The following is a 25,128-nucleotide window of genomic DNA, read 5'->3' as shown; positions in this document are numbered from 1 at the left end:
ATGAATGGGATGAAGGGGTTGGTTCACCCCAGTCACTGTGAGAAGCTGCCCATTCCTGCAGTGAAACCTGGTGAGGCAGCAGCGATGCTCTCAGGTCAGACCCAGGGCAGCAGCATAGTGAGCAGGCTGTTCCCATTACTGCCACACAAGGAGCCTACCAGCTCTCCCACAGCTGGGATGGCCCAGAAGGGGACATGCACAGCCTGGCTTCCCTCACTCTGGTTGTTTTTCCCAGGCTTTGCCAGCCACATCCCTGCTCCCCATAGCAGCAACTGCTGGAAGCCCAGTAGCCCAAATCTGCAGTCAGTGGCACCAGCTATACCCAGTATATCAGGAGAAACCCCATCCTACCATCCTCTGCAGGGGAATGACTCTTGGGGCCACAGGCAGCTGTCCACCACAGGCAGTGGTGGAGAGCATCCTGCTGGTGTAGGGAGAGGTCCCTGCATCCCCACTGGGAGCTTGGAGGAGTGCAGACCTTGGCTGCGGCTCAGGAATACAGTTCCCACACATTCAGCCCACGCAGGCAGCAGTACATTGCTCCTGCCTGCAGGAAACCTGGGAACATGGCTGCCCAGGCTGGCTCCCTGCAAGCAGATCTTATTTTAACTCTCAGTTTCTCTCTCATTTTTGCCAGGCAACGACTGGTTCTTCTGTTGGCTAAGCAATAAAGAGCCCCCTTTTATTTTTCCTCCTCTACTATTTCTAGGTTGCTTTTGGGCTTTTCTCAGTGGGTCTTTGCCACAGACACTCAAAGGGCTGGTGAAGTTGTCCTGCTTCAGCCAGAGGAAGGGGAGCAATGTGCAGGGCACAATCCAGATGGGGAAGCACATGCCTTGGAGCACCTGCTGCCCCGTGCTGCACAGAGGAGCAAGTGCCTCTTCTCCCACCATCCTGTGCTGTGCAAGACTTGGCCTTCCCCAAGGCAGCTGTGATGCCCACATCTTCCCAACTGTGGCAGCAGCAGCCTTCACCTCTCCGGAGCCCAACCAAGGCAGCTCCGGCATGTGGTGCTAGTGGGGAAGTTCCTGTGCTGGTCCAGCTACAGCCCTAGACAAGGTGAGGTGCAAAGGCATAGGGAGGGACTTCTGCAGAAGGGGAGTTGAAGGGACAGGACGTGAGCTTAGGGTGACCCCAGAGAGGGTCACACATGGCCATAGCAGTGCAGGAACTGCCAGATGGAGCCGACAGAGCTGGCGTCAGCCACTGTCACATTCAGGCTTGGGATAGAGACGAGGCCCCATGAGGGGGAGAGAAGAATGTGAGGGACACAGTGCCTGCCAGCACTGTGGAGTACCTGTGCCATGGCCAGAATCCTCCCACTTAGAGTACTGATGGGAGTGATGCTGCCCTGTCCCCAAAACAGAGGACATGAAATAGCACATCCTGAACCCCTTGTCAGGTCAATGCTCAGGAGAAGGAAGTGCTCTTTGGGCAGCAAAGAAAGAAACAGCTTGTGTTTTCACCAGGCAGGGCCATTCCCCTCTAAGGCTGGGATCCTCTGCATCCCCTCCACAAAGGCTGTTTTGTCCTTGGGAGCAAAAGTACTCTCCAGTTGCGGCAGGAGGTGTTACTTTGTGTGGCCCCACAGCCCTTTGTCTCCCAGAAAAATTGCAAAACCCTGAGCTTCACTGCAGCTCCAAGAAGCTCAGAAAGAGACAGAACCTGCTGGAAGGCAGACGCCCATGTCGGCGCTGGGCCAGCTTGAACCTTCCAGGCTGTTCCACAGCCCCACAGCTGCTTGGCAAGTACACTGCCGACCCTCCCACATCACAGCCCCAAGCAGCCTGGGCCAGCTGTGTCCAGGCACTGGGCTGGGGTTGCTGTTTTTCTGCTTTACCTCGCTGAGCTGGGCGGTGAGTGGGTCATGTTTGTGCAGCGGTCTGTGCAGCCTCACGGTTATGTAAGGCTTCAGGGTTACTCCGGAGGCTCGGCCGGCTGTGCCTCCCGTGCGCATGCGCGCGGCTGCCGGGCCGCACGCCGCCGCCGGAGTCGGGGAGAGCCGCGCATGGGCCCGCGCTCCGCGGAGTTTGGACACCGGCCCGGCTCGTCACGGAGGTGCACGGCGTGTTCCGGGCTGCCGCGATGCCCGGTGCTATCAGGCTGCATGCCAGGGGGCCGGTGGCCGCGCCACGCTCTCGGGCAGCGCTGTCCGAACGCTGCAGCAGCCGTGTTTACCCTGCATGGGCTCCCGACGCGGCGCTGCTCCGCTGCCAAAAAGCCTGCGCCTGCTCCAGTAACCCAGCTCCTGAAGGTCGCTGACTGGAGGCCGGGCTCGCGTTCCATTTGCCTGCTTTTATTATTGATTGCCCTTATCAGCACTTGAGAGAACAGCATGTCCCAAACAGCCGGGGGCAGGACGGGGCTCACTGCCGCTGCTGCTGCCGCCTTTTGTCCAAGCTCAGTATCTCCTCAATGGAGAGGTGCAGGCACCAAAAGCTGCGCTGCCACTGTCACCTCTGCCCACAGGCACAAGCCATGATGCCACAAGCTGGGGCCAAGAGACAGCAGTGTTCCTGTGTCTGCTGCTGTAAGTCTCTCATCCTCTTGCCACTGTCCATCCAAAGCACCGGTTCCCACACAGCAGCAGACCCCTGCATGTGCCTGTTCCTAGGATGTGCTCCCAACAGGACCCTCAGCAAGTGCATCCCATCACTCTGTCACTATCTCGGCTCCCACAGTGCCTTGGTCCAGTACCCAGTGACCTGGAGGCTGAAGGGACATGGGAAGGGACTGGGCACCCTGATCAGTCACAGCAGTGGTGTTGTTCCATCACAGCCCAGCTGGGCTGGGACAGCCACCATGCATAGCACAGGGCAGCAGCCAGATGTGAAATGGTATGAGCAGCCCATCTCTGCTGCTGCTAACCCAGATACCAGAAGGATAAGCAAGGGAGCACCAGGGTGTCAGCAGAGGCATGGCCAGGTGGCAGCAAAAGAGAAGAAAGGGAGAGGAGAAGGAAGGAAGTAGCAGAAGGAAGTGGCGGAAGGAAAGAAGTGGCGGAAGGAAGGAAGTGGTGGAAGGAAGGAAGTGGTGGAAGGAAGTGGCGGAAGGAAGTGGCGGAAGTGGCGGAAGGAAGGAAGTGGCGGAAGGAAGGAAGTGGCGGAAGGAAGTGGCGGAAGGAAGAAAGGAAGTGGCGAAAGGAAGTGGCGGAAGGAAGGAAGTGGCGGAAGGAAGGAAGTGGCGGAAGGAAGGAAGTGGCGGAAGGAAGGAAGTGGCGGAAGGAAGGAAGTGGCGGAAGGAAGTGGCGGAAGGAAGTGGCGGAAGGAAGTGGCGGAAGGAAGTGGCGGAAGGAAGTGGCGGAAGGAAGGAAGGAAGGAAGGAAGGAAGGAAGGAAGGAAGGAAGGAAGGAAGGAAGGAAGGAAGGAAGGAAGGAAGGAAGGAAGGAAGGAAGGAAGGAAGGAAGGAAGGAAGGAAGGAAGGAAGGAAGGAAGGAAGGAAGGAAGGAAGGAAGGAAGGAAGGAAGGAAGGATTGTCCCACAGCTCTCATTCCTAACATACTGTCCTCACAAGAGACCTGTGAGCCCCCATTCTCTGCAGGTGTTGGCTGATGTTTCGCTACATTGCCATTCATGGCACAGCATTTGCAGGCTGTGTTGGGGGACAGGGATACATGGAGCAGCGTGCACAGGTGCATTGTCCTGGTCTGTGCTGTCTGGCACAAGCTTTTCATGCTTCTGTTGAGAGCACTGTGGGATGACAGCATGGATGAAAGGAACTGCAGCTCCAGGACACACTGCTCAAATCAAACTGGACTTTCATATGGTAATTACCAAACATTGGCTAGCACAGGTCTGAGCACACCATACCACAAATCTGCTGGTCTTTGAGGCATTTCCAGCTTGCTAGAAGACACACGTGGGCAGAACTTATCCAGGCAGCTTGGAGGGCCCTGTCAAAGATCACCCATTGCCCTCAGGGAATATGGAAAGAGGACCAGAATCACAGGAAAGCAAGTCCTTGGGACAGGGAATGGAGAAGCATATGGCTCACCCCAACTTGGCCAATGTGCTTGGAAAGGGGAAGCTAAGAGGCAGTTCATTGCTAGGACACAGGAATAGCCCCATGGTGAAATGGGGGTGATGGGGTCTCCTTGGGGATGGTGGGACCCTAACCCAGCCCTGTAGGGTGCCACCATGCCCCAGGCAACCCAACCACCCCTTGCTTTGCCATGTGCCTAAGGACAGCCCTTGCATGGGGGATTTATTGAGCCTGACAAACCAGCTGGGACACCAGATAATCTCTGCCTTGCTGGGGACAGTCCCCCAGCAGGGTCAGGCACACTTGCCACAGAGGAGTGGAAAATTCCTCTCACTGTGCTGGCACTCACTACAGCCCAAGCACATCAGCTGTCATCCTGCAGGACTTGGCATGCCCTGGAGTGTTTATCAACACCGTTTCGCAAGAGCCATGGCATAGAGCCTGGCAGGGGCACGCAAGCCGCTTGGGCAACCCGCTCTGCTGAAAGCCTGTGCTCTTGGGAAACACTCCAGGCTGGGAGTGGATTGATGTCATCTGAGTAGCCATCAACACCTTCTCCTTTCTGGTCTCCTGAGTTCAAGGACAGAGCTGTGAGCTTTGGTCTTGGCCCTCTCTCAGTCCTGCAGAATCCTTCCCTTGGTCTCACCTGGCAGGGTTGTAAATGACCTCAGCATGCTGGTTCCCCACTCACCCAGGGCATGCCTCTCCATCCTCACAGGGTATATGGCTTGGGGAGGGAGATAGCCCACTCCCTCCAAGGGGTTTGGAGGTATCAACTGGAGCAACAGAGTAATTGTGGTGACAGCACATCTGGCTGAGGGCTGCCCTCCAGACACAGACCAGCAGTTGCATGATGCCTGACAGATGATGACACAGCAGGGCCAGCCTGTCCCCAGTTAACTCCAGATATGCACAACTGACACAAGCCCCTCAGTCAGAGAAGAAAGCAGGCACATCCTGGACGACACTGGCTGAACAGGCAGGGGACATGGAGTTGCAATCAGGCCCTGGGAGCCCTGCGGTTGCCCCAGACAGGGCTGGCTATGCCCACCCAACTCCATGGTGCTGTACATAGCCATCATCAGTGGGTGCAGCAGATGTCAAGAAGGCACAGTGTCGGAATGTTCTGCTCTGCTGGAGGCACTGTGGAGCCCAGGAAATGTCTTAGCTGCTCTTGTAATTTCAAGATGCACCCCAAAGCCCTGCTTTAAGTGGGAAATGGGTGGTGGGTTTGTGAGGAGGGTGTCACTCCCTCAGGGTAAAGAAGCAAAGCATGCCCCCACCCAGCCTTTCCAAAGGGGCAGCAGCTCTGCTTGGCACCAAGGGGATGTGGGGCACAGCCGTCTCCAGCAGACAAGGTCCCTCCAATGGAAGTAGAGGTGCAGGCACCGGGGATAGATGGGGTGTTCCTGGGCTGGGGCCTATCCCAGGAAGGCCAGCTGGCTCCTGAAGCATCCCACAGACCCTGCCCCAATTCCAGTGCAGCTGGAGCAGCAGCAGCAAACAAGCTGCGTGCAGCCGCCAAGATGTTTGCTGGAGCAGAGGCACGCATAAACATTTTGTTTAATCAAGGACTCGGAGTGAACACAATGTACCCTGGCTCCGTGCAGAGGGAACAGCTGCGGCCCTGCGGGGCAGGGCCAGCGACACCGATCGGCGGTGGCAGAGCGACCTCCCGTGGCACGGTCCCGACCCCGGGGTGCTCAGCACCGTCGCTGCGGCGGCAGCAGAAGGAAGCCCCATGACACCCGAGTCCCAGCACCCTGCCCTGAAGGGAAGCTGTGCCCCGGCTGCAGGAGGTTCTGGCTGCTTCCAGGGCAGTGTGTCTGGCAGCTGTGCAAGGCTTGGTTCGGCCCGGTCCCGCTGCAGCCGTGCCGGAACCGAGGACAAGCTGGGAGAGCCCTGGGCTGCCCTGCCCGTGCGTCCGTGGGTGGTGATCTCATGGCAGTATTGTATCAAGAGAGCCCAAGACCCTGGCAGTGCCAGCTGCTGTGTTCTCACACAGGCAGGATGGGATTCCTTCCGTGCCCTCCTGCCCTTCCAGGAATGAGGTGCTGGGGCTGGGACCTCCTGTGTCCCACCAGGCCCCCTGCTCAGTGAGAGCAAAGTGAGGTCAGAGATCTTTATCTGCAAAGCCCCGAGTGAGCAGCACGGGTGCCCAACATCTGCTGATGGATCCCGGGCCAGCATGCAAGAAGACAGCTGATGGAAATGCAGAGCACAGAATCCCTCCATGGTGGATCTGGCTAAGGGCAGGCTTGGAGGAAGTGCCATCAAATTCAGGGGTTTTTTTCTGGGATCAGCTAGGAATTAAGCATCTGAGTTGTTGTGTTTAAACCTGAACCTTTAAACATCCCTTCCAACTCCCGCCATGTGCTGCACAAACCCCAGGTTTCTTTGGAAGAATTATTTTAAGGATAAGATTTAAAGGACTCCTTTCACAAAGAATTGTGCTATCAGGTTCTTTTTCTTCTTTTAATTTCCAAAAAGGTGTTTTTATGCATGGGGGACTAGATTGAGAAGAGCTCTGGAGAACACTGTGAAGGCAGCCAGACTGTGGTACTGCCAATCAGCACACACCTCTTCTTCCCGCCAGCCTCCCACTCAGCTGCCAAAGCCTGTTCCATGGCTTCCCAGGCAATTAGTGGTTGCAACATATCCACACAGCCAGCAGAACCACTCCAGCTTTCCATGTGTCCTTGATAACCTCTTGTGGTTTTTAAAGCCTTTGGTTGTAATGAAGTGACTGAGGACAAGCGTAAACTCCTAGAGTACAAGACCTGGAAACATGTTTTTCTTCTAAGCAGCTGGTGTTCCTTGGTGGGACAGGTCTGAATGGGTAAGCTTCACTCTGTATGTTGAGCCCCCATGCTTTTGGCAATCAGACTGGAATTAACTGGCTTCTAAGTGTGCATCTAGAGTGGTGTTTGCTTGGTTGGCTGGTTATGGTAACTGAAAAACAGTCCAAATCACTTCAACCTTAGGTTTCCAGACCTTACTGCTTTATTTCTAGAGCACCTTGTATCCCATTTTTTTTCCATTTTTCATGGAAACAGAGCTCCACTGGGCTATGATGAACTCTGGCAGCCATTCTTTTTGCTCAGCTCCCAGGAAAACTCCTCACCTTGACCTAATGGAGGAGCAGCCTGAGCTGCTATCTGGGACAGCACTGATGAGCAACGGGAAGAGCAGGGACAAGAGGAGCTCACAGAGAGCAATGCAGCAGCTGATCCAGTGTGAATTCCAAAGCTCTGTTCTTGAAAAAAGACAAAGATTAAGGAAGACACTTTCCAGCAAAGAAAATGCCAGACCTTAGGGAAGGTTTCTGCAGAGCAGCAACACAGGCAGAGACCCAGGACAGAAATATTTTGGTTTGTACCCCTCTTTGCCAACATTTCGGCAGGATTTGAAGGGGGGAAACCAGCAAATCCACTAAGAGTTTGAGGAAAAAAAACTGACAAAAGTTGCTGAGATTACATTTAGGAGGGTAGTTCAGAGGAGTTTTACTATTTTAGCTCTGGAAGACAGAGGACACCTGACTTACTCCTGAGCTCTGAGGAAGCCCTTATCAGCTCCTCTCCTCTCCTCTCCTCTCCTCTCCTCTCCTCTCCTCTCCTCTCCTCTCCTCTCCTCTCCTCTCCTCTCCTCTCCTCTCCTCTCCTCTCCTCTCCTCTCCTCTCCTCTCCTCTCCTCTCCTCTCCTCTCCTCTCCTCTCTCCTCCCCTCCCCTCCCCGGATCAGGCAGGGAGGAAAGAAAGTATCCTTGATAAGATTGTGAAAAAAGAACTACTATCAAGATCACTTTGGTGTCAGCTTAGGTTTTAGGCGACAGAGGTCGGCCAATGGCCTTCTAGGGTGTGTGTGTTGCAGATTGTTCTATAAATGCTGATATGTTGATTATTCAGTCATAAAAGATTTTCACAAGAAATGTATCCCTTTGTAGCCTTGCTTGCTGATAATTCAATTGCCAGCTGTGTGGAAAAGATGCAGTAAGGCCTGCTCACATGCTGCTTAAACCCTCGCTTTAAAAGACAGTATTTTTTTCCCCAGCATTACCAATTCTTTTGCCCTGAGGGTTGAGGATTATACAGTGCTCTTCCTGTTTCCATAATCAAGCATCTGAACGCCACAGAGCGTGTTTAAAAATAAGTGTGATAATAGCTGTATTTTATAAGGGAAAAGCTCAAGAAAAAGGCTTCGTGTTTGTAACGCAAAAGAACACTATAATTTGATGTCAACCTTAAACTGATAGTTCTTAATGTCCCGTAGTCACGTTAGACACCCAATAGAGCGTTTATTGCACAGTCTGACCCAGAGGACAGGCTTCTAGATGGGGACGGGCAACCTCGCCAGAAAGGGAAGCGTTTCCTTCCCAGTCCAGCACGGGACATTCCCGCGGGCAGCTCCGAGGCATTGCAGCTACTGGGCTCAGCCCGGCGCCTCGGGCTGTCGCCGCAACCGGCCAGGTGAGGCTGCCAGGGCAGCCCTGCCCGGGGCGCGTTTCGCTAAGCCGCACACGCCGCCCGTCGGGAGCGCCGCTGGTATCTGGCGCCAGCGCAGCTCGCCTGCCGTATGCGCCTCCGAGCCGTTGCCTTTGTCCCGGAGAGAGGAGCGGCCGGCCCGGGGCGGGTAGAGCGGGCCTGAGCGCCACGCACGAGACAGAAGGTGGTCGAGGCCGCCCTGCTCCCCGCCCCGCCGGGCATTGCTGCGTTCCCGAGGAGGTCCGGGCCGGTGCAGCCCCTGGGCACCGGCAGGGGCACCGGACGGTCGCCACGGCAACGCAGGCGGTGCGTCGCCCTGACGTCACTTCCGCGTCGCCCTGACGTCACTTCCGCGCAGGACGGGCGGGGCGGCGCGCGCAGGGCTGTCATGGCGCTGTCGCGCACGGAGCGCTGTCTCGCGTTGCTGCTGCGGCTGCTGTCGCGCGCCTGCCTCGCGCTGCTTGCGCTGCTGCCGCCGCCGCGCGTCGGCCCCGCGCGCGCCGCTCCGCGCGCCGTCCCGCCGCCGCGGCGCGCGCTCCTGCTGCTGCCCGCGCGGCGCCTCGCGGAGCTGCTCCGCGCGCGGCAGGTACCACCCGCGGCCCGGGGAGGGGGAGCGCGGGCAGCGGGTATGCCGCTCTCCGCGCGCGGCAGGTACCACCCGCGGCCCGGGGAGGGGGAGCGCGGGCAGCGGGTCTCGGTCCGCCCAGCGCCCGCGCCTGACGGCGGGACCCGCTGTGCCCCGTGCCCAGGTGGCGTGCGTGGAGGTGGTGGAGGCGTACGTGGAGAGGATCAAGGAGGTGAATCCCCTCATCAATGCCGTGGTTAAGGACAGGTGAGCTGGAGGCAGAGGGCACCCTCGAGGAGGCAGCGGCTCTCCGCCTGCCTCCCTTCGGGCCCCACGCCCGACCGCTCCACTCCGCCGAGGGCACGGGGATCTCCGCGCCGCCACCGCAGCAGCGCCGTGCCGAGCGCCCGGCGGCGGCTGGGCCGGGATGCCGCTCCCGGCTCCGGCAAAGACCAGGCAGTCTCACTTCTCCCACAAGCTCCTGCCGCACTTGGGGTCCACCCGCCCTGCGGGGACCCCGCTCCTCTCTGATCCAGCGCCAGAACATCGCCGGGTGCTTTGTTGCAGATTCGAGGAGGCCCTGCAGGAAGCCCGGCAGGTCGATAAGCTGCTTTCGGAGGGTCCTGGCGATGACTGCCTGGAGGAGAAGTTCCCCTTGTTGGGAGTTCCCATCACCGTTAAGGAGGCCTTTTCTCTTTATGGTGGGTTTATCTTTATGCCTCCAGTTCTTGATGTGGTCCCCAGAGTGGTGGGTGGCTGTGGCAGGTGCTTGGAAGAAAGTAGTCTCCCTTTCCCCTGGTTTGCACCAAGCTCTGCCTGGGCTTCTGCGTTTGTGTAGCACATAGGCACTACAGAGCTTGAGGTGCTTCAGAGGAGCAGCCCTCACTGGGAACCTGCTTCCTGCAGCTCTGGGTCATCTCAGGGCACTGGCCCTGATGCCACCCTCCTATTGACCTTGGCACCACAGGGATGCCCAACACCTCTGGCTTGGTCAACCGCCGCAACGTGATTGCCACCTCGGATGCCACTGTGGTATCACGGCTGAAGCAGGCAGGTGCCATCCCGCTGGGTGTCACCAACTGCAGCGAGCTCTGCATGTGGTACGAGTCCAGCAACAGGGTCTACGGGCGGACCAACAACCCCTACGACCTGCAGAGGATTGTGGGCGGCAGCTCAGGTGAACCCCAGCACCTCAGCACGGTCCTGCATGAGTGGCAGGTTAAAATGCAGTGAGGGAAGAGTTCCAAGTCTCTGCACACAGCCATTAACGTGTCCCTGGGCTCTTGCGGAGCTTACAGGCCACTTTCCTGGGCACTGCTATAGGCTGTTGGGAGGTCTAGCCGCTTTGCCTCTTCTGGGTGTTTCATTTGGCATTGCTTCAGCCTACCCTGTTGTACTTTGGCAGGCAAATCCCTTTGGCCCACATACACCAGCTATCCCCTATCCATCACTAAAGCCAAGGTGTTGTCCCCCACCCCTCTTGCTTTTTAGGCCCCCACCCTCCCTGTGAGGTGTTCCTGCTTTCCTGGATGATTTGCACCATAAATCTGTGGGGTTTTGCCATGTTTTCTCCTGTGCAGGTGGGGAGGGCAGTGTCCTGGCAGCTGCCTGCTCAGTCGTAGGTGTGGGCTCTGACATCGGCGGCAGCATCCGAATGCCCGCCTTCTTTAATGGAGTCTTTGGCCATAAACCCACAACAGGTAAGGTGGGTGCTGGGGTCTCCTCCTCTTCCCCACCAGCAGAAATGCCATGAGGTGGAATGGGGGCTGTGGGATGAACCCCTTCAGGACACCTCTATGCTGGTTGCTGGTGGGATTGCTGTAGGGAGTCAGCTAACTTCTTGTATGGGACAAGCCTGTTGAGGAAACACAGCTGGGGTTGGCAGTTGGGAAGCTTTTAGTGGCAGAATGCCAGGCACATGGGAGTTGGGCTGGGGTTTACCCAAGTATTGCATCCTCAGCATGGGATGTTTTCACAAGGTTGGGATCTGCTGGGATGTTTCTCTGTCTTTCAGTGTCCTGACTGGGTGCTTTTCCTCCCATCCCTACCCCGTGAACCTTGCCATCAGCACTTGTGAGGTGTACAGTCCCTGGGGAACCATGTCTCCCTGCACCCAAAGACCCCCCAGCAGGGCTGTCCCCATCTGGAGGCAATACTCAGGGTAGTATCTGACTTCTCTGCTCTCAGGGGTGGTGCCCAACGACGGCCAGTTCCCAAACGCTCATGGTGTGCGGACCAGCTACCTGTGCACAGGGCCCATGTGCCGCTACGCAGAGGACCTGGAGCCTGTGTTGAGAGTCATGGCCGGTCCTGGGGTCAGCAAGTGAGTTGTTCCCACTGCTCCAAGCTGCTGAGCTGGAGTCAGCAGCTCTCTGGTCCTCACAATGTATGAGGCCTTTGTACAAGACAGGTCTGCACCACACCCAGTTTGCTTGTTTCTGATTTCTTTCCTCTGCTGCTGGCTTCAGCAGGACCTTGGCTTCTGGGACTGCCCTTCCCACCACCCACATGCTCCCAGGAACCGCCAGCCATGGGCAGACTGATAGGTTCCCCTTCACCAGTGAGCTGCTTCCTAGCTCTGTCCCATACACCCCTCCCAGGGCTGGCCTTCCTCCTGGATATTGCAGCACCTTTTTTCCTGTTGTTGAATAAGGAGTTTTCCATCCCCACATCATGGCCAGTTCAGTTCCTTCAGTTCTTGGTCCGTGCAATCAAGTGCAACCATGCTGCGTGCCAGTGAGGAGCAGAGCGGAGATGGGGCACATGGAGCACCCTCCTTTTTGCCAACAACCTGCACACAGTTGCTCTCTCCATTACCACTTTGCTTTTTCCCAGGCTCTTGTGCAATCCCAGCCTTGGCTGCAGCCAGAGTTTGTAGTCACAAGGTGCTTCTGGAGAAATGGGAACTTTCCCAACAGAAACTTGATGGGACTGAGGGGGCAGGTGAGCAGCTGGATGTGTTGTGGGCAGTAGGTGTCTGTGTCTTCAGGGTCTCACCTTGCCACTCTGGGGGACAGAACAGGGTCTCTTGAGGACACATAACAAGCATGTGAGAACCTCTAGCAGCTGCAGAGGAGCTGGGGATGGATTTTTGACAAAGCACCATTTCTTTCCCAGGCTGAAACTGAATGAGAAAGTGTCGCTGGAGAAAATCAAATTCCACTGCATGGATCATGATGGCGGGTCCATTTTTGTATCACCTGTGGACAAGGAGATCTTGCAGGCCCAAAAGAAGGTAGGAAGCAGCAGAGGATGGTACTCACTGGGGTGAGCCTGAAGATAGAACCTGGGGAGATCAGTCAAAGGAGCCCTGGGGAGGGAAAAGAGCTACTTTGTGTGTGGCTCCTGCAGGAGCTGGCAAAATGAAGGGCTGGGGAGGCAGCCTTGCATCCCAGTCCTGTGCTTTCAGGGGTTAAAAAGTAGAAAGAACTTTTTCTTCTTCGGGGCTAAAGAAGACACAAGGGGAAGATCTCGCAAGTAGGTCCCCTTACTCTCTTCTCTGTAGTTTCCACGGGCTGATGGCAGGCATCAAATCTTTATGGAAACAAACCCGTCCTTGCTCTTCCCTTCAGGTGGTGCAGCACCTTGAAAGTGACCTTGGGGTCCGGGTTCAGCATGTGGCAATCCACAAGATGAAGTATTCTTTCCAGATCTGGTCAGCCATGATGTCATCCAAGGACAGTGAGGGACAGGTGTGTCAGAGTGAGTTGGCAAAGGCACAACTTTGGAGGCATCAGGGAAGAAACAGCTGTTCGGGGCCAGCTATGGAGAGCTGTAGGCTTCCCAAACCTACCCAGGGGCTTTCCCTGCTCCATGTGTCCCCCCAATTCTCTTTTCACCTCTTTTTAAAGTTGCACAGCACCTTCTCCCTTGCTGTCCTGTGGGTTGAGGCCCAAGGAGGGGCGAGGTTGTTCTGGCACATTGACCTTTTCCATGCTGGTTGGTAAGTCAGCCAAGCAGGGGGCATCCTGCCTTGCTCTTTGCCCCACACTGTGTCTTCTGACTTGTAGGCTGGGATTAACACCCTTTGGGATGCCAAGACAGGCAGGGGACGAGCAGCTTTCCAGCAGGAGGCCTGCTTGTGTAATTTTTCCCTGGCATTGCAGCTGCTGCGCTATATCTGTGCATGCAGGAAAGTACTTCGTAATAAGATAAACTTCTGGGAGTGTCATAACTTATGCATTCCTGGCACAGAGGCAGTGATGAAACAGCCCAGCCCCACCACACCAAGGAGGACTTGTCTGGCTCCTCTGCCTCCTTCTTCCAGGTCCGATTGTCATATCACAGGAGGAAATGCCTCTGAGACATTATCCCTTGCATTGTGGGTGCTGCTCTGGGGGGGCTCTCCCATCTCCTTGCTGTCTCTGGCAGGGAAAAATGCTCCTGCTGCTGCCCTGGATCAGTGTCAGAGCTGTGGAGCACCTGATGGGCATCTCCTGTGTGAAAGTGGGAACACCTCACATTGGGATAATAAGATAACTGAAATTTCACTGTCCATTGCCAGCCTGTGCCTCCCTGCTGCATGTTGGCGTTGCTGACAGGGGGAGTGGGTGTGTTACAGGAGGCACAAAGATTCACAGACCTGCTGGGGGACCATGGGAAGCCAGTGTGGCCGCTGTGGGAGCTGATGAAGTGGCTCGTGGGGATGTCTTCTCACACTCTTCCAGCTATCGGTAATGCTGGCAGGGGCCCTGGGAAGTGCAGAGGCAGTGCTGGGGTGGGCAAGTTGTTAAATGCAGGTATTACCCTTCCAATGCCCAGTGAAGGAACTCGGGGTTTGCCCTGAGCAGCTTCAGCCTAGTTTTGAAGGCTAGTTCAAGAGTCTGTATCTTTGATAGATGGGAGTGGGTACCTTGGAGGAAGAAGTGAGGATGATGGAGCTGGGGGCAGGGTTCACTTCTGCTGTGAGCCACACCAGAACTGTTGGAGGCTCAGAGGGCTCAGTCAGGGTCTGCACTGATCTTGTTTTATAGCAGCAGGTACTAGAGAACCCTAATTAACACTGTTGTGCTGCTGTCTAATGAGTGCTGGGGTCGTTCTGCCAGCTCTGCTCAGCCCCACTGGCTGGAAAAGCTGGAAGGAAGGAGCAGGCTGAATGCTTGTCCCTTGGCAGAGCTGGGGGAATGGTGCCCACAAAGCTGTGCTAGGGGCAATCTGCTGTGGCTACTGGCAGGAAGGGGTACTTGGGGGGCCACCCCAAAAGCAGGGGACGTTGCATGTGGCTAGGCATTGTTTCTGCCCCACATAGACCACAGTCCTCTCATATGCTCTTGTCCCCATTTCTACCCTTTGCTGCAGCCCTGGGACTGACAGAGAAGCTGGTGAACCTCAACCTCAGTGGGAAGGCCAAGTTGGTGAGCATGGGGAAGAGCTTACAGGAGGAGATGGAGGCACTGCTGGGGCCAGATGGGGTGCTCCTCTACCCCTCACACCCCACCGTCGCCCCCAAGCACCACTCCCCCATCTGCATGCCCTTCAATTTTGCCTACACAGGTGAGCAGCCCTGGCTCCTGTGGGGTTGCAGCTAGGGCTACCAAAATGATCTCCCTGTGGCAGCAGTGTGGGCTGGCAGCTGGGGTGTTGTATCCAAAGTGTTTGCATTGCTGACAGTGGGCTGTGCAACAAAGAGAGGTGTCTTGTCTTGGAGTGAAGGTTGTCGTGCTTCATACTGTGTGGCATCTTTTACCTTTTGCCAAAGGTGCCTGTCCACAGCAGGGCAGGTGTAACTTTGTGTGTGATATTGGGGTTTAGCAGGAACCTGAAACCTGCCATCTCATGGGGTACAGCCTGGGGCCCCTTGTGTGGTTCCCATGTGGTGTCAGTGCTGCCTTGCTTTGTGGAGTGATGGAGAGCTGGTGCCTGGCACAGGAATGTCCCAAATTTTGCATGCCACAGTGTATGCCATCCCTCATGGATGCTGTTTATACACATGATGTGGGTGCTGGGAATCTCTGGCCAGTGATGTCCCTTGTCACCATGTCTCTGCACTGCTGCATGAAGCACCAGCTCCCAGGATCTTGGTGCTGTGTATGGCAGAGCTGCCTGCCCAGGGTGGGAGAGCCAGGCAGTGATGTATCCCAGTCTTTGTGCTCACTCTGATCTATCCAACCTTCTCTCTTGCAGCCATCTTCAATGTCCTGGGCCTGCCGGTGACACAGTGCCCGCTGGGGCTGGGCAGCGAGGGGCTGCCACTGGGCATCCAGCTGGTGGCGGCCTCCTACAATGACCACTTGACACTGGCGGTGGCCCGGTACCTGGAGAAAGCCTTTGGAGGATGGGTTTTGCCAGGGGAAGTTTAATCTTGGGTGACAGGGACAGAGGCAGTGACAAGTGCTGATGCTTGATCCCATCATGGCACTGCCTGCTCCCTCTGCATCCCCCTGCACCCTGCTGGGAGTGGCTGGTGGTGTCTCCAGCGCAGGAACAGCTGGACCACTGCCACTGAGTCCTCATCCCTGTGGCACCCTCTGTCAGGGAGAGACCTGCCTTTCCCGTACCCCTCAGGAGCCCCAGTGCCACAGTCTGAGGATGCTCTGCCTGCATCCTGTCTGCAGTGGGCACCCACCCACCTTTTCCAGACCATGGAGTTGGCCAGCTCTGTAACCTTTCTGCTTTCAAAGCGCTGAGTGAGAGCTGGGCAGAGGACATGCTTCCAGATTGCTGAGGGCAGCTGTGCAGCACCCCTCGGGGCTGCCTGGGCCCATGGGGGTCCTCTTTGGCCTGACTCTACCCACAGGGCTGGACTGTGCCTGCTGCACCCAGGCTTGTTAGCCCCCACAGTCCTGCCAGGCTCCTGCAGGCTTCCACCCACCCTTTGACCAAAAAGGGAGAGGGGTTGAGGGGGCTGGAGGAGCCATAGGCCTGCCTCACCAACAGCGCTTTGTGGGGTGGTGGATGCTGGGCTCTGCAGTGTGTGCAGCTGTCAGGCACAGCTGGGAGCATTTCAGCACTGGTATTCAGCCAGGTATTAAAGAGCTTGTCCAGTCTACTGTGGCTATGTGTCCTTTTCCTCATGGCTGTCTGCCTTCCAGCTCCTGCCAGGCCCCAGCCCCATTTCTACCAGCGATGTATCAGGGCTACCCAACACTGCTGGCCATTGAAGTGGTGCAGGGACAAGAGTGGAGATGCTGGCATTGCCCCCCGGGGTGGCACTTGGCCACTCTAGGGCTCTTGTTTTGGAATGCCCAGGCCAACAGTGACTGCTGGGCCCTGGGCAGAGTTGAATGGTGCTTATGAGCCCCACAATGCTGCCGTCAATGGCTCTGTTAGTCCTGCAATGGTTGCACAGTTCTTGGGAAGCACAAGTTCAGCTGTGTTTTGTCCCACTGGGCTGCCAGAGGCCTGGAGCTCTTGAGGTGGTGCAGAGCCACGTGCAGGTCCCTCATGGTCACCAGGGCAAACTGAGGGGGCCCAGCCTGCAGCATTGGTCTTGGCAAGGATAAAACCTGCTACTGTTTTTGCTGGGATGTCCTGGCCTGTGTCTGCCCTGCCATGTGTCACCCCTGGCCTGAGCCCTTGCTCCTTTCTGTCCCCACACCACTGATGGTCTGTGCCGGGGTAGTGCATCTGCTGGGATGGTGTGCTGGGACAGGCTGTGCCTCAGCTCTGGTGTGCAGAGGGCACTGCTGAGCACCCGTGCCCAGCTGGGATGGTTCTAATGAGGAAGCAAGGAAGGAAAAAACAAACCCTGGCTCAGCAAAGGAGGTACAAACCGCCCAAGTCAAATCACGCCTCCCAGCGTGGTGGCACAGACAACACGGACTGTCCCCCGTCTGGAGGAAGCCTGGCAGCTGAGCAGACCGTGGTAACGCTTCCAGTGAACACTCGGAGCCAAACGTGAGGTTGCTGAGCTGAGGGTGTTGTGTTTAACAGTGTGGTTGATGAGGTGGGTTTCTGATACTGCAGAGGGGTAGAGAGGAAATGCTGGATCAAGGTTGGGGGGAGTGCTGGTGCTGCAGGGTAGTGTGATGGGGATACAGAAAAGGAGAGGATGTGCAGAGCAGAGGGGGTTAATCCCCACAATCTCAGTTAATGCCACAACGGAGGGAGAGTTGCTGGGATTTTTCCTCTGGCCATGGCAGAAGGGGAACAGATGTGCTGGGGTTCAGAGGGGGGCTAGCAGGGACTGGCCTGCAGTCACCCTTGCTGCTTCAGGGAAGCATTGCCTCCCTTGTGCTGCCTTCTGCAGTGAGAGCAGCCCTGTCCCTGCCTGCACAGGCAGCCAGTCCTAGGGTCTCATCAGTTCCCCGACTCTGTGCCTCTGTAAGCCCCAGGAGCAACCCTGGAGGCTCTTTCTCCCTCCGGGCAGAAATACTGCCTCCTTCAATGGGCTCTGTTGCAAAGCCAGGAGGGTTCTTGGTCTCAGCGAGGGGGGAATCCCTAGGCCGACTGCCTGTGCTTCAGCTCTGGTGTTTCAGAGCTTGGCCCTCACCCACAGTTTGCAGCTGCATGTCCCTGCTTGTTGACTGTTCCTCCTTGTTTTAAACTCTTAATCCTGCAAAGGACAGAGAAAACATGGAGGCAATGTTTTGTATCCACGTGCTGAGGTGCTTGCGCTTGTAATAGTGAAAAGTTGGTGTGAAATGGGAAGAGGGAGAAGCAGTGACAGTGGTGAGCCAGCCCCACTGGTGTCCCATCTGGTCAGGGGTGCTCCCACCCCTCTGCCTCTGGAGGTGGCCCTGGGCTCCCCACCTTCATGGGGGAATGTGTCCCCACAACCACAAGGTTGGTGTTGGTAGCCTCAAAGCCCTTGCATGTCTGCTCCAAGAGAGGAAGATTACCTCCATGACCAGCAAGAGCAGGGCAAGATTCCTGGTGGCTGAATGGTGGGGCAAGACCAAGGTAAGAAGGGACTGGTCAGGTACAGGTGCCCAGCTGGACCAGCCTCTGCTGTGGTTCACAGTCTGAGGTCTCTGCTTACAACCCTCATTGTGCCCCATTTTGCCTTGAGGGTGATGTCACGCATGGTGCCCTCCCCGTACCGGGGAGTCTGTGGGATGGCTGGGGCTGTCCTGGCAGTGGTGTCACAGGTTGTGCCAGTGTGAGTCATGCCCAGAGCTGGGCTGAGTCACCTCCCCAGTGGTGTGAGCCTCAGGTGAGGAGCTTTCTCAGACCCACATCCTGGTGACAAAGGCAGTGTGACATCTCACCGTGGGGTGCCAGAGGTAGGTGCAACAGAAGGTTGCTGCAGCATGTGCATAGTGCCATAGCAGTGTGGCAGCTGCCCACTGTCCCTGTGGGTCTACTTACCACCACAGCCCTGAGGGTACCTGCCCTGTGGCACCCCCAGAATGCAGCAGAAGGTCCCCTGCCCTCCATAGTGGACACCTCTGTGCCACAATAGGCATGTGGGCTCCATGGGGCAGTGTCACTGGCTGAAGTTTCTGTTTTTAATCCCAGGTCCCAGCAGCACATTATGTCTGTGGGTAGCAGAACAGCTCCAGCACACCCATCCCTTTCCATGGCCCCCAGCACAGCTGCGTAGTGCTGGGGCAGATGGATGGGCTGTGGTAGGATGAGCCCTGCCCTGCTCCTGCTGCTCTCCCTGGCCAGCTGCTCCCTGCTCCAGGGTAAGCCAGTGCTGAAGCTGTCACCACAGTCTGGGGGGGGGGGGGGGGGGGGGGGGGTGGACTGCAGGGCCGGAGGAGGCACAGGGACACCTCTCAAACCTATTGAAGGTACCTGTTAAGAGGAGAGGCCCAAGTGGTCGTCAAGGAATGATGAGAAAGAAAACCCCCGGGTCAGCAGCAGCTGTGTCAGGGTGTTGTCTCTCCTGTTTTGTCATCTGTATCTCTGCTTTGGCAGAAGTGTGGAGAGAGTGTTCTCAGTGTGTGACCAATTGGGGAGGATACAGGTGCTGAGCACCTACTTTGAAGTCAGTGTTTGCCCATGCTGGGATGAAGCTGAGGAACCTGTGCCACAAGGGGACCCTGCAGGACACTGCCTCATACCCCTCTGCTCCCTCCCCAGGGACGCTACTGAGGCCACGGCGCGTCAGGCTGGAGGCACAGAACTTCCACGTCTTGCTGCGCTGGGAGCCAGACCCCAGTTCACCCAGCTCTGCCACCTATGAGGTGGAGTGGAGGAACAGGTGGGTGGGGAGGAGGGGGTGAAGGGGTCTGGTCCTCTTACACCCTGGCAGAGGCTGTTGGGGACCCCTGGCAGCCAGAGGACTGTTATCTGGCAGTAAATGCCACAGGGTAACAGAGCAGTGGAGTTGGCAGGGATTGGCTAGTCCTACCACTGCACATGCAAGGTCAACTCAGGAGTGTGTCCTGGTGGGTTTTGAACAACTTCAGGACAATATCCCTGGACAGCTTGGTTCCTTTCCTGGTCACTATCCCAATAACAAACTAAGGGGTTGCTTTTGGACTGGGGTTTTGAATTTGTTTTTTTTTCCCATTATGCTAAATGGGATTTCCTGTATTTCAACTTGTGTCCACTGCCTCTTGTACTTTTGCTGGACACCACTGACTCTATCTTCTTCTTGTCTTGATAAGACCCCCCCCCCACCCACAGTCACCTTTCTCTGAGGTTCAAGCTGTCACCACTCACTCAGTTTCCCTTGTAGCACAGAGCCTCAACAGCCTCAACTCCTTGGTGGGTTCTCCCTGCCACAGCTGTGTGGTTTTTCATTGTGGAGAACACAGGTCAGGGCACAGTGCCAGATGCCATCTGTCCCCAGGAGAGAATCAACTTGCTGGTGACCCCCCTCCTCACACATCCCGGGGACACTGTTAGCTGATGCCTGGGCTTTCCTACACTTTCCACCCAGGCAGGATGGCAGTGGCTGGGCAGCCCTCCCTTTGGGCTGGGAGGATGCTGAAAAGAAGCAATCCCTGTGCTTTCTCCCTGGGCAGAACCTCAAACTGGACCAAGGCAGGTGCCTATGGGGGGAACAGCAGAAACTCCTGTGTGTGTGAGCTGTATTTTGACAGGATTCATGATATCTACTGGGCACGGGTGAGAGTGGTGGCCGGAGGTGAGCAGTCCGAGTGGGCCATTTCCAGCGAGCTGCAGCTGTACAGAGACAGTAAGGACTGGGGAGCTTCTCCAGTTGGGCTCTTCCTGGGGGGCTGATGGGGAGAGGGGACCTTGGAGAGATCTGATGGGATACAGTGGGAAAGCATATTAGGATACTGGAGGGAAAAGAGCCCTAACCAGAGGAAAGGGATAAGGCAGAGCTGCTGGAAGACAGCTGGGTGAAGAGCAAAAGGACAGAGAAGACACAGGGAGGTGATTGGTAGGAGGCCCCAGGCCAGCAAGGCACAGGGAGAATTTGGGTCTCTGGGGAATGCATCAAGATGGGGCAGGAAAGAGGATATGCCTCCAGGCCTGGCTTTTGAAAGGCTCATCTTCCTCCCCTGTCATGGTCTGGGATGAAGCACGGGCAGACCCTCTGGTGATCCTTTCATCCTGACTATTGTGTTTGCCTGGTGTGGGAATGTGCCTCTTCTCAGTCAGACCAGCTGTTCTGTCCAAAAAACCTAGTAGTCTCCTGAAGCTAGAAAATTTTCAGGACCCTCCTCTGACGTCCATCAGAGGGGTTGTTGCAATAAACAGAATGTGTAAGATAAATGGATTCTGTGCTGGTTATTTGTGTTCCCTTGTTCATTCCCTTTGCATCCAGCTGGCATGGAAGTGGGTGCATTCAGTTAGGAAGTGATTGCTGGCCTTGGTAGTGGGGTCTCCAGACCCTGGTAGATGGCTCAGGGGTGAAGGTCTCAGCAGAGGGAGCCGGTGGTGCCACAGGTCTGTCGGTGTGAAGAGGAGGCAGAAGCAGCGCTAGCTGTCATGAAGATGTGGTGGCTGCCATTCCTAGAGCTGGTTTCAGGGCACAAAGTGCCATCAGGCAAGACCTGAGGAACTTCTGTGCTCTAGGAGGGAAATGTCATACAGAAAAATAGAATTTCTAGAGAAACAAAATGTCTGCCTTCCTTTGAAGGCCTTAATTTTTTATTTTTTTTCCCCTTCCCTACAGCAATTGTTGGCCCTCCCAAGCTGTCTTGGCTGCTCCAGGACCAAATCCTCAGCATAAACATCATCACACCACCCACTCCCTACCAGAGAAGGACTGGTTCCTACAAGCCAGTCAACCGAGTGCTGCTGAAGCTGTGGTACTGGCTGCATCTGTACGAGGGGGACCTGCTTGTCCAGGAGGTATGTGTGCTAGCTGGGCAGGGCCCAGAGGTGCAGGGCTTGCACAAGCTTTCCTGGTGCAGCAAACCTACCATCTCAAGTTGTAGTGGTGTGGGGGTGCCTGTGCTGCAGCCCTGCCCACACCTGGCTGCACATGCAGGTGTGAGGTGCTGTGCACCCCCAGTCTGGGGCTCCCACCTCAGCAAGGCAGGAGACCACTTCCCTCCCCTGGGTAAGAAGAACAGGACTGGTTCTGTTCAGATGAAAAGTGATGCCAGAGGTGTTTCAGGAGATGCTCTAGGACCTGAACACCTCCTGGGGCAAAGAACTGAGTGTTGGAGGTGCCCGGGAGGAGGGACCATGGGGCAAGTGGGATGTTGAGGCTGCACAGAGCAGTGGAGCCATGCCCAAACCCCACCTCCAGCTTCTGTGGCCAGCTGTTCCATCTGCTTTCAGGTGCCCTGCAAACAGAGCAGCGAGGAAGTGCCTTGCACCTTTGGGCACCTGAAGCCCAGCACACAGTACTGTGTCCGGACGATGGCTGCAGACATTGCCAGGGAGCGGAGCCGGGAGGCTGAGCAGTGCCTGGTGACTCCAGCAGCCCCTTCAGGTGGGAGGACTCTCACCAACTCAGCTGGCACGGTTGCATCTCAGATCCTGCTCACAGCACAAACTTGTGTGGAGGTGTGAATACCTCACCCCCAGCCACTGTAGTCAGGGTTATGGCCCAGTGCTGCCCAGTGGGGACCTCTCATGGTGATGCTTTCTTGTTATCTGCCTTGGGCTTGCCTCCTGAAACATCCCAGTGTGACATGGATGGGAAGCACTGACAGAGAGTGGGGTGGGAGGGATGTGGTTGAGTGACCCCTCAGCCTGCTGTGATGTCCTGGCAGGCTTTCCATGGGTCCTTGCTGTGCTGAGTGCCTTCTTCCTGCTGCTGCCGCTAAGTGTGGCTGGGATCTGCTTCATGCTGCTGCATGTCTTTCCCAATCCTCCGGAGATGTGCCTCCCAAAAGCACTGGTGAGTGATGATCCTCCTCCAACTTCCACCTTGTGTGTAGCCATAGCCAAGCCAGGGTTCCCTGCATTTGCAAGGGTTCAGCACCTCCTTTCCTCCAACTCTCACATCACCAAGCCCATTTTAGTACCCAGGTGTCTCCCCTGCCGTCTGAACCACTGTCCCCCAGAAGAAGGTACTGGTGGAGGGCATTGGCCAGCCATGGGTCACAGCAGAGGATGGGGTCTCAGGCAGTGGAGCCCTTGGTGTTCAGCATAGTTTGTAACAACCCCTTAGCTGGCAGGGCTTTAGCCAGCTGAGGCTGACCGTGTCACTGCTTTTGTTTTTGCAGACTCTCCAGAACAGCGAGCTGAGTGTGGCCATGCAGGTGCCTCCACTCCAGCTTGAGGAGGACCCACTGGCCCTGCTCCTGCAGACTGTGCTCCCCTCCCACGGGCCATCCACAGCTGTGCAGGCATCAGCCACGGTCCCACGGCTCCTGCAAGGCCTTGTCCAGGATGTGAGTGGCTACTGTGCCAATGGGTTTGGCCCAAACTGCACTGAGGGAAGGGACCCATCCTGCACCCACAGTCAGCTGGGGCATGCCTTAGGTTCTCAGGTCCCCTCACAGCTGGAGAAGGATGAGGAGGCAGGTGATGGGGATGATTTGCCAGAGCAGCTGGTGCTAATGGGACTGTCTGGACACAGCTACATAGGTGACAGGGACAGCCAGATACCTAAAATATGGCTCCCCCTGCACCTCCAGCTTTATTCTAAATGCCAGTGCCCAATTCTGGGAGCAGACAGCCACCTGCCTCTGCCCGTGCCAAGCAGAAGCTGCAGCCAGGAGCACCTGCAGGAGAGTCGGGGCACGGCTGGGCACTGGATCCGGCTCAGCTCCGTGAGGCTCCTGCCCAGCGCGGAGACAGAGGGAGGGCAGCGCCTCTGTGTTCCCCAAACCCTGCGGGGCGGCGGGACTGACCCAGAACAAGGTGACAGCACCGTGCAGCGAGGCTACCCGGAGCAGGGAGAACCGTGTCTGTGCAGCCCCTGCCGGCTGCCCCCCTCGCCCCGCAGCGTCCTGCGGACAGTTCCCTTCTCCGGCTACGAGCCCCGGGCCCCAGAGGGCAGCGAGCTTTAGCGAGCAGGGCAGGCTCCAGCGCCCAGCAGAGCCCAGGGCGCCTCCCCCAGCTCCCCGGGACGGCTGTCTGTCTGTCTGTCTGTCCCAACCTGCTGGGGCAGGGCTGCGCGTGGGACCAGGGCAGGCTCCAAAGGCAGGCACAGGCACGTTCCGGGCACTGCCGCCAAGGATCCACCAAGGACGAGGGGGGATCCAGAGCTTTCCTCTGGGGATTTGGTGCTCTTGAGACACCTCATAAGGAGCATGGACCAACGCTGAACCCCCAAAACTCTTATCTAGAGATCTGTCTGTATGTGTGCATGTATGGTACAGTATCTATACTAATGTAACACTCATATATACATATATATTTGTAAAGCTCTTTAATGAAAAAAATGTTGGGGTTTTTACTTCTGTGTTGATTCTAGAAATGTTGATTCTGTGCCGGAGTTGTTTTTAAATATCACTAATTTATTCTAGAAAACGGGCTTCTCTATTCATTGTTTCTGTGTTACAGACCCAGCACAACCCTTCCCTGTGCAGCAGTCAGGAAAGGAAGGGAGTAAACTTGGGGTTTTCCAGGCAAAAAATTGCACCCACAATCTCTGTCTTGCTCTCCTGTGGGAAAAGACTGTTTTTTAGCACCAAGGGATATATTTATTATTCCTCCTGCTAGCACTGGGGTGATTTATGGCTGAGAAGCCCCTCCCTGCGGTTCTCTCCCCAGGATGTGTTTTGAGGCTTTGCCTGAAGCTACAGAGGCCAGGGGAAACCTCCTTGTGCTGTGTCACAAGCTGGAATCAGTGGAGTCAAAATGCAGTGACAAATCCAGGCTCTTGGACTCACAAAATTACTCTGGATCTGGGAACAGGTGAGAAACTGGCGTCTAGTGTCCAGGCAGCTGATGGAGGGGATGGAGGTACAGTGCTGCCAGTCTTAGGGAGCCTTTGGGGCTGTGCAGGGCCATGTTCCAACCCCGTCACTCCTGACACCCCAGCCATGTTCCATCCCTGCCTCGTACTGCAGGCTGACCCCTGTAGCCCACAAGGGTCCATGGGGGAGCAGAGATCCATGTGCAGTTTAGGGAGGATCCCATACCAGATGCCCAAAGGAGGCCATGACTCTATGGGAAGATCATGACTGGAGCAAGCTCCTGGCAGGCAGGACCTGTGGCCCCATGGAGAGAGGAGACCAAGCTAAAACAGGTTTGCTAAAGCAGCTTTGGGCTGTGTCTGGCATCTGGCCCAGGTCATCTCTGACAGTCAATGTGAGGACATGTCATGTATTGAAGAAATTGAGCTGAATTAACACACACACACACACACACAAGAGAAAGAAAAAAAGAAAAAAAAAAAAAAAACCAAAAAAAGGAAAGAGACAGTCCCAAGAGTTGCTTGAGGAACACATGTATTACCCATATGCTTTTTTCTACCTATGAAGTTGGTGTCCAGTTGTCATCTCCTTTGTCCCTCACAGTGTCTGATCTGCCTCAAGGTCATGGGGTGAAGCCCTACATGCCTGCAGCCCTGTTTGATCAATTGCCTCATCCCCATAGCCCACAGGGCCTCCAAACCCACACTAGTCTGGAAGGCCACTGCATGGTCCCAGGCAAGGCATCTCTTAGCAGGAGCATCAGTCAGAACTGCTGTTTGTGCCACAGGCTCGTGGCAGGAGCCACATCCCAAGCAGGAGCTTGTCCAGGCCCAGCGGTGTCCATCATGTTGCTCCAGCCCCATCCTGGGTGGTTTGCCAGGACGCTGGACCAGTGCAATTGGACCAGACTGGCTCCCACAGCTGCTGTGCTGTGGGAGCTGGGCTTGCACTGGGGCACGACCGGTGCTCTGATC

At 56.3% G+C, this 25,128-nt stretch overlaps 2 protein-coding genes across 9 annotated transcripts; both read left to right on the top strand.

Moving 5' to 3' along the window:
* The first annotated feature begins 8,825 nt into the window (after positions 1 to 8,825).
* On the top strand, positions 8,826 to 16,012 carry FAAH2 (fatty acid amide hydrolase 2). Of its 5 annotated transcripts, none has more exons than XM_054641383.2 (11): positions 8,826 to 9,047; positions 9,211 to 9,293; positions 9,594 to 9,727; positions 9,994 to 10,203; positions 10,607 to 10,726; positions 11,214 to 11,349; positions 12,144 to 12,261; positions 12,599 to 12,718; positions 13,531 to 13,699; positions 14,325 to 14,519; positions 15,150 to 16,012. In XM_054641383.2, exons 1-11 carry the CDS (start codon positions 8,850 to 8,852, stop codon positions 15,323 to 15,325), a joined length of 1,659 nt encoding a protein of 552 aa, XP_054497358.1. In that variant the 5' UTR covers positions 8,826 to 8,849; the 3' UTR covers positions 15,326 to 16,012. The 5 variants fall into 5 exon arrangements, with proteins under 5 accessions (XP_054497358.1, XP_077042023.1, XP_054497362.1 ...); XM_054641384.2 differs by having other exon boundaries at positions 8,827 to 9,047; positions 13,588 to 13,699; XM_077185908.1 differs by lacking the exon at positions 9,994 to 10,203.
* A 128-nt stretch (positions 16,013 to 16,140) lies between these two features.
* Positions 16,141 to 23,765, top strand: LOC129125769 (uncharacterized). 4 transcript variants are annotated; one of them, XM_054641391.2, is made up of 7 exons: positions 16,141 to 18,595; positions 18,996 to 19,116; positions 19,964 to 20,058; positions 21,007 to 21,185; positions 21,621 to 21,774; positions 22,058 to 22,185; positions 22,514 to 23,765. In XM_054641391.2, exons 1-7 carry the CDS (start codon positions 18,526 to 18,528, stop codon positions 23,300 to 23,302), a joined length of 1,536 nt encoding a protein of 511 aa, XP_054497366.2. In that variant the 5' UTR covers positions 16,141 to 18,525; the 3' UTR covers positions 23,303 to 23,765. The 4 variants fall into 4 exon arrangements, with proteins under 4 accessions (XP_054497366.2, XP_054497364.2, XP_054497367.2 ...); XM_054641389.2 differs by having other exon boundaries at positions 19,886 to 20,058; XM_054641392.2 differs by having other exon boundaries at positions 19,801 to 20,058.
* The last annotated feature ends 1,363 nt before the right edge of the window (positions 23,766 to 25,128 follow it).

The sequence above is a fragment of the Agelaius phoeniceus genome, chromosome 14 (genome assembly GCF_051311805.1).
Source record: "Agelaius phoeniceus isolate bAgePho1 chromosome 14, bAgePho1.hap1, whole genome shotgun sequence".
Classification (NCBI taxonomy): domain Eukaryota; kingdom Metazoa; phylum Chordata; class Aves; order Passeriformes; family Icteridae; genus Agelaius; species Agelaius phoeniceus.
Note: the sequence above shows the minus strand (reverse complement) of the source record. Positions and strands in the feature narration are given on the sequence as shown.